The following is an 8,064-nucleotide window of genomic DNA, read 5'->3' as shown; positions in this document are numbered from 1 at the left end:
GTCAAAGCTTGTCTATGTTTCTGTCGTTTTGTCACTTTTAATACACTGCCCTGACTTGCTTGCTGGGAAGAGAGTATGCATCTGGAGATCAAAGTTGCTCTTAACTTCATCATCTCATACCTGTACAACAAGCTTCCTCGGAGGCGGGCAGACCTGTTTGGTGAGGAGCTAGAGCGCCTGCTGAAGAAGAAATATGAGGGTCACTGGTACCCAGAGAAACCTCTGAAGGGATCTGGCTATCGCTGTGTTCACATAGGGGAGACGGTGGATCCGGTGGTGGAGCTGGCGGCCAAGCGCAGCGGGCTGGCTGTGGAGGATGTGCGTGCCAATGTGCCAGAAGAGCTGAGTGTCTGGATTGATCCTTTTGAGGTTTCCTACCAGATCGGTGAGAAGGGCTCTGTTAAGGTTCTCTACCTAGATGACAGTGAGGGCTGCAGTGCCACAGAGCTGGACAAAGAAATCAAGAGCAGCTTCAACCCCGATGCCCAGGTATTTGTCCCTATTGGCAGCCAGGACAACTCGCTGTCCAACTCTCCGTCCCCCTCCTTTGGCCAGTCACCCAGCCCCACCTTCATCCCTCGCTCTGCGCAGCCCATCACTTTCACCACTGCCACCTTTGCTGCCACCAAGTTCGGCTCGACCAAGATGAAGAAGGGTGGAGGAGCCGGAGGAGGGGGTGGTGGAGCAGGGGCTGTGCAGCAGCCGAGAATGGTCAGGTCTCCCACCACCAACCTGCTGAAGCACAAGGGCCTCTCCCTGTCCATGCACTCGCTGAACTTCGTCGGGAGCGCTGGGAGCCAAGCCCCGCAGTCACAGCTCTCCCCCAATGCCAAGGAGTTCGTTTACAGTGGCGCCTCGCCGGGAGCCAGCAGTCTCTTCTTCGATGGTGTTGCCAGTGAGAGCCAGGCCAGCAGCATCCCGCCAGCATCGCAGTTCAACGCCAGCACAGGTGGTACCTTCGATATGGCTCAGGTCTTCAGTGGCAGCACCAATAGCCTCTTTTTGGAGAAGTCTCCCTTCGTGGAAGGACTCAGCTACAACCTGAATGCCATGCAGTATCCTAGCCAGTCGTTCCAGCCCGTCGTCCTGGCCAACTGAATACAACGGAAGGAGAGTATTTTGGGGCAGGGAGGGAGGGGGGAAACAAGAACAAAACAAACAAACAAGAGGGAGAGAAAAGTAAAATAGAAATCTACAGAAAATAGTAAAACCTTACAAATATAGGTTCTTGGGAAAAGAGAGAGCTCAGTGTTGTTGCGCTGTGCTGGTAACGCTCCTGAAGCACTGAATTGTTTTTTAACTCAGTACCTGTGCTTTTTTCCTACTCACTTTTTTACTCCTTAAAATGAGTCTTGGGCTTTTTTTTTTGGTTTGTGTGCCCTCTTCCCCCACCCCAGCCCAGGACTGGTGCAACTGTAGGTCACAATGCTCCTGATTCCCTGCACCACCTCCTGCCCCACACTGGACACAGGGTCCTTCTACCTGGGTGTAGGGATGTCATCTTCATACCACCGTGCTGGAGGAGGGACAAGAAGAGGATGAGTCAGTGTTGGTGGGGACAGACACAGTCTTGTTGCGTGCTAGCCAGAATGGGTGGGTGAGCTTGCTTTTTCTGTGTACACAGAGAACATTGCCTGTGCCCACGGGCGCAGACCATTGTGCTGTTGTGGCTCCAGCCCAAGCTGGCATCATCTGTTCTGTGTGCTGAAAAGCACTAACTCTTCTCCTTGACCATCTTGCAGCACATCACAGCCAGGGCAGAGCATTACTGTGAAATGGCTTCTTCCTGCTCCCTTCCTCATCTGCACTTCCAGTTGTGGCTACAGGGGCACAGTGGCTTAGTGGCTCTGGTTATTGGACCTTTCTGTACCTGAGCAAGAGAGCTTTTTTATGCTCTCTCAGGGCTGCCCAGTCAGTCTGGATGACAGCCCCTGTGGTGTAGAATCACCACGTGCCTCTCTTTGTGACTTGGGGGAGGTGGCACTGAACCAGCTGGAGCCCACTTGGATCCTTCCCCCACGTCCCAGATATTCTCCCCAGCAGCAGGGGCCAGCATCCACTTGGGGTGGCCTCTGAGGTCAGAGTTCTCATTATCTGCTGTGAATTAATCTTCTTGTCTCAGAGAGGAAATTCCTTCCTTTTTGGTTAGTGAGACAGCACAACTTTTCAAGAAGATAGGGTGATGTTGAAGCTGCTGTCTTGAGTGGTAGCATAAAAGGGTTTATGCTTTCAGCCAGGTATGCACCTGACTAAATCCCCTCCCTTGCCTTTCTGGAGGAGCATGAGGAGGTGGCTGATCCAGTGAGAAAAGGAAGCACCTATCATAAATTCCTCATTCCAGCCAGATCACATCAGCATGGACAACAGCAAGCTTAGGGCAGAGCTGGGATGGGCTCTCCAAAGGCAAGTGGTTGTCTCAGTCTGTGAATGTAAGGTGCCTCTTCACGGCAGGGATGGGATATGGGACTCTGCACCTTTTTCCAGGATGGTGTGTGGCAGTCAGGCAATAGTGGCTGTTCAGCTTGATCGCTTCTGTGTTGAGGACTCCAAAACCCACCTTCAGAGAAAGCCAAAGGAGGACTGCTTCATGCCCAGGAAGGATGGAGGCTTTTTTGGTGGGAAGGGAGGTTTCTTTGGAGGCTGCTGTGTGAGCATGGAAGTGTGCAAAGAGGAGAGAGATGGAGATGATGAAACTCCAGTCTTTGAAGTTCTCAGTTTAAATGAAAAATAAGCTTTTGCTGCTTCCCAAACTTGAGGTTTGGTTTTCTTTTAATAATGCTTCTTGGAGCACAGTCTGAAATCCACTCCTCCTGCACTTGTGGAACCAATGTGCTCTTTCAAGAAATCTTTGTTTCAGGTGAGATGAGCTTGACCATGTACTTTTCCTGCTCCCTTCCCTGAGATGGAGGCACTCCAGCCCTTTTGTAGTTGTGTTGCCACTGAGCATTTGCAGAAGGTAATGGGCTGTCCCAGGGAGACTGTCTCTGCCCAGAGCTCTCCCAGGAGAGTTTCCAGTGCACTCTTCCCCTCGATGGGTGATGGGGTGCATGATCCTGACCTTGTGCCCAGCATGGGTTCCCAAGCAGGCTGCTTGCTATTGAGCTATGACCAATGCAGCAGGTGGGTGAGGAGAGCGGAGCCCAGCCAGTTTCCCCAAAGCTGGTGCCCACAACCTCAACCCTGCAGGTTTCCAGACTAGGACAAGTTGATGAGGAATGGCCCAGCTGTTGTGTTTCCCTTTTTTCTTTTCTTTGAACCTACTGCTTTTAACGGATGCTACCACTGCCATGGAGTCCTTCTCCCCAACAGGGTGCTGCTGGGTGCTGCCCCACATGCTGCACTGGACTGTGAGGGGTGTTCAGCCCCTGATGGCAGGCCCTGGTCCAGTTGCCCCCCACTGTCCCCACATCTGGCAAAGCCACCTGCGAGCCACTGCCGTGAGACAGCATGCTCTCCTCCAGCACAGGGAGGGAGGGAAGAAGTGGGGATGTCCCCTGTCCACTTGCTTATGTGTGTGTGAAGCTTTGATGCTGCTTTGCCCTGCCACACGTATTATACCTGCTTTAAAAATAGTGGTGTGAGTGGAAGGAGGAAAAGAAGAGGGACCAACCTCTTTGCATCTTAAAAGGAAAAAAGTGTGCTTCAGAAATGTTCCTCCAGCATCAGGCAGCAATGGAAACTAATGGCCTTTTCAGGTCTTTTCTAGTCTTGGATGTAGGCGTTCAGCTTCAATTTTATTTTTTAAAAACCTGCACTAATTTACCTGGTTTCTTAGGAAGAGAAGAGAGAAGATTTTTTTTTTTAACTTTTATTTTTTATGGGTTTATGTTCTTTTTGTTGATGTCTGTTTGTATTGAATAATTTGCTACATTTGTAAAATGTAAGAGGTATATATAATATATGTATATTTCTAACGTAAAAAAATGTAATTTTTTTCTTTTCAAGATTTTTTCTTAAAAAAGAGGAGAGAAAAAATATTTTTTCAGGAAAAAACTTTAAAAAAAAAAAGAAGTGGTGAAGATTCCTTTCTCCCCACTCAGCCTCCCTTTCCTCCCGCCCCTCTCCAAGGAGTGAATCGACAGTTGCCTTGTGGGAGAGGAGTGAAAGAGGACAGAAGTCTGTATGTCTCCGAGTGGAGGGTTTCTGTGTGTGCTCTGCTTGGGGGTTTTTTTGGAGAAGGGGGCTACTGAGAAGGGGGAACCAGGGGGTTGCTGTCTTTTTCTTTTTCTTTTTTTTCCTTCTTTTTTTTTTCTTTAGCGAAGGAGGAATACAATCAGAGTTTTGTATTCAGAATGTTGTGCAATATTTTGGAACGGGATATTGGTGTGTCTAGAGATTTAGTTAAAAACAAACAAAAAAAAAACCACAAAAAGGTTGATCAAATCTGTACAGTTTCTATTGTTCCAGATTTTTTTAAGTTTGTATTAAAAGCATGATATAATAACCGTTTGTTGTGTGATGTGTGCTAAGTACAGAGAGAATACCTCGGACATGCCTAGTTTTGGGTAAGGAGGGATAAAGCTGCCTTTGGATGAAGTGGTGCTCAGTGTCAGCCTTGCAGGCAAGGTCCTGGTTTCACAGCATTAGGAATAGCTCAGTGATGCCCAGGATTGTGCAACATGGCCAGGACAGCTGTCTCAATGACCTCTCCTGCTGCCAAGAATAGCAGTACATAGGAAAAAGTGGCGATGTGCCTGGCTATCCCTGGTCCTGCTGTGATTCAGCTGCCTGGAGTGGGGGGAGGAGAGCTGGCTGTCCTCTCTGGGGGAGAGGAGGGAGCCTTTGGTGTGTGGTGCTTTGGGAGCCTTCAGTCGAGCAGCAAAGTTCCTAAAATACCCAAATCCTGTGGCAGCTCACTAGGACCATCACCTCTGAGGCAGGGTTAGGAGCCCTCTGGTGTAACTCATGGGGTAGATGAAGCCCCCCATGGCAGTGCTTCCTGCAGAGAGGTGCTGATTTTGGGTTGATTTCTTTCCCCTCTGCACAAACCAGCTTGTGTTTATTCTGGGGTGGCTGGGGTACTTGCTAAGCGAAGGGAGCATCAAGGTACATATGCAAGTTCTGTCCTCTGTGCTGTGAATGTTCATCCAAGGTGACTTCCCTTAGTGGGGTGGGCTTGAGGCTGGATATGAGAACATGCAGTAATGATAGTGGTCTGATTTTGTTTTTCTTTATGAACTCTCACTGTTCAGTTTCAATCAGAATTTCTGTTCAAGAGAGCTCCTTTTTAGCAAAAGGAAATGACATGGCTGAGGAAGGTGCTGAAATTACTGTCATGCCCCACATGTGCTGCTGGCTGTGTGACCCAGCTTCCCTAGCCCCACCACGCTCTTGCTGCCTCCTGCTTGAGGAGTGCCTCAAGTTCCCTATGCTGCCTCCTTAAAAAGCTGTTGAAGGGAGCTGTTCTGAATGTCCTTCAGGAAGCCAAACAAGGAGCTGACTCCCACTAGCATCCCCCATGCCTCCTCAGCCCCTCTAGTCTAAATTTCTTCTTGGGAGAGCTCACTGTGCCCTTGGTTTTGTGAGCCCCAGGAGCTGCTGCTCATGCCTACTGTGTGCCGCGTGACTGTCACACTGCACTAGGCAACAAAACTATTTTTTCCCCTTTGTGTCTCAAACCCCTTGTAATCATTTATCTAAAGCATGCACAACGCTTGCCCTTAGACATGTTTTTGGAAATGGAAAATCGAGGGTGACTATGTGCCTTCCTGATCCTTGCCCTGCATTTGCTCAGCTGTGACGCAGGGAGGCACGGAGCCTTTCCCTTTTTGGGCACAGGTAGGGCCTGGAGTTGGTTTACAGCTGATAGCTGCACAGCCTGAGCAGGGATTAGGGAAAAGGTTTAGTATAGCCTTGTTCCTCCTGAGGTATTTATCACTGTGCTGTCTCAGGGAGCAAGAGGAGTGTAGGGAGCTGAACCCCATGTAGTGCAGTGTGCAAGGAGAGGCTCTGCCTTCCATCAGCCTTCAGAGGGGAGCTGCTGGAGCCCTGTGTTGGGGTAGTGCCTGGGTGTGGGAGTGTTTGCTGGGTGTTTGGGCAGTGACCGAGTGAGTCCCCGAGCAGCTTGCTCCAGCAAGGCACAGCAACAAGATGGGACTTGTCTCCTGAAACCTCTGAAGTGAGGGGTGTGGGGGTATTGTTTAGACACTCGTCATAGGGGACTCCGTTATTAAGATGGAAACTTGCAACTTGAGTCACCAAGAAGGCGGGCTTCTGCCTGAAAGGAGGAGACAGCTCAGGTAGAAAATGCCACACTTCAGCCTGGGGCTTTTCAGTCTGTGACAGCAGCAGCAGCAGTGTCTGACTTGAGCTGGGCTGTTTGGGGGGGAGGAAGGGCCTGGTGCCCAGAGGAAAGCCTTAGACAAGCATGAAAAGCCAATCCCTGGACTGTGTTTAAAATACAGGCCCAGCGAAATAGCTTGAGTTTAGTTCAACAGGAGAGGATCTCCTGCTACCCGAGAGCCTCCTGGAGATTTGGGATTACTGGGATTGAATAACACATGGCATGGGCGCTGCCAGCAGCGGGTGCCTCCCCGTGTCCCAGTGCTTGCTGACATGCCAGGACCGAGAGGTGGAAAAACACCACTAGTGGGGGGGCCAGGACCCGCTGAGTCCTTGGCTTCCCTGAGGAGTTTTCCTGGCAATGCCACCTGCTCTGTGCTCACATGGCTGCAGCCACAGCACTGCCCATGGCCCCAGCGGGTGTGAGGGGCAAGGTTGACGCCACGGTTGCAAAGGGCTGGACAGGTCCTTCCACCCTACGTGTCCTCTGCCAGAGCACAGGCACCAGCCCCGCTGCAGGCTGTGGCCAAGGTTAGCCACCTCCAAAGGCTTGCGCTTTTTCCTTTCGTTTCTGTGGCAGGGCTCCAAGTCAAACACAACCGGGGGCATGTTCACCGCAGCCTTGCAGAGCTGTTCTTCCAGTGTCCCCCCACTGCTGCCTGTGTTGTCACTTCCAGAAACATATTTTTATCAAGCTGATGAAGAATGAACCTTTCACCCTCCGTCCCTGTGACACTCCAGGGAAGGATAAGCCTCATCTGGCTCACATGGCGCTTTTGAGTTGTGCTGGTTAGTGAAGGGCGCATTTTGTGTGTGGGCATTGCCAGTGGCAAAAGTGACTCCTGCATGGTACATGCATGTATCAGGAAGAAATGTACTCTTTTTTCTTCTCTAAGAAGAAAAGAAACCTTCAGAAGGCACAGGAATGAGGTAGGAAAAGAGGGTCAGGACTGAATTTTGCCTCTTTGCCTTGAGGAGGGGCAGGGAATGGTACAGGTGACAGTGTGTTCTTCACCGAGTGCTGAGAAGGCAAGAGTCGTCCCCATGTTATTCAACAGCTGCTGAGTCCAAGTTGAGGCGGGGGGCATCTGTGCTTTTTTTGTTGGCCTCACACTGCTGGCACAGTTTGCATGCTGAAGAAAGCAGATCCTCGGGAGGGAGTGTGTCCCTCCCACTTGGCAGGGTGTTTCCACCAAGGACAAAGTTTTCCTTCAAGTGAATCAGCCAGAAACTGCTTGCAGAAGGTGCAGCTGGGGCTTTCATCAGGCAAAAATGAACCTGAAATGACCCACACAAGGTGTAGGGAGGGCAGTGGGCGATGTTGCTGCAGCAAGAAATGCTTCTTTCATGGGCCTCGGTTGCATAGCTCAGCAAATTCATGCAAGGGCCAAGTCCAGCTTCCCTCAGCAACAGGCGTTCTTGCATTTCCTGATCTTCCTGCGGTCAGGTTCAGTGTCAACATGTGCTGCTGCAGGCTCCCTCAGAGGCATGAGTGGCGTCACAGCAGGCCTCGGGCACCTTTCCAAAATCTACCAAGGTCATCCTCTGTCCCTACCTGGCACTGCTGGGCTGCTGAGCTGCAGCTGGGAGGACGCTCCGGACATCCCCCACAACATCCAAAGTGGCAGCACTTGTATAATGCACTGGGCAAATGAGGGGCACACAGAAAAATTGGTTAAAACCACAGAGACTTAATCTGCTGGGGAGAACTGGGGTTGGTGTCCTTGTGGGGACAGACTGGCAGCACAGTGGAGAACACAGGGAAAAGAGCAGCAGTTGTGT

At 50.7% G+C, this 8,064-nt stretch overlaps 1 protein-coding gene across 2 annotated transcripts; it reads left to right on the top strand.

Annotated features, from left to right (window-relative positions):
• Positions 1-6: 6 nt before the first annotated feature.
• Positions 7-4,445, top strand: TOB2 (transducer of ERBB2, 2). Of its 2 annotated transcripts, XM_031057731.1 has the most exons (2): positions 9-640; positions 824-4,445. In XM_031057731.1, exons 1-2 carry the CDS (start codon positions 76-78, stop codon positions 1,096-1,098), a joined length of 840 nt encoding a protein of 279 aa, XP_030913591.1. In that variant the 5' UTR covers positions 9-75; the 3' UTR covers positions 1,099-4,445. The 2 variants fall into 2 exon arrangements, with proteins under 2 accessions (XP_005421927.1, XP_030913591.1); XM_005421870.3 differs by having other exon boundaries at positions 7-4,445.
• The last annotated feature ends 3,619 nt before the right edge of the window (positions 4,446-8,064 follow it).

This window comes from Geospiza fortis, unplaced genomic scaffold (assembly GCF_000277835.1).
Source record: "Geospiza fortis unplaced genomic scaffold, GeoFor_1.0 scaffold173, whole genome shotgun sequence".
In the NCBI taxonomy this organism is placed as follows: domain Eukaryota; kingdom Metazoa; phylum Chordata; class Aves; order Passeriformes; family Thraupidae; genus Geospiza; species Geospiza fortis.
This window is presented reverse-complemented; position numbering and strand designations above follow the sequence as displayed.

Bases quoted from the DNA above. Each gene is read 5' to 3' on its own strand.
- TOB2 (XM_005421870.3), top strand. From the start codon at position 76: ATGCATCTGGAGATCAAAGTTGCTCTTAACTTCATCATCTCATACCTG.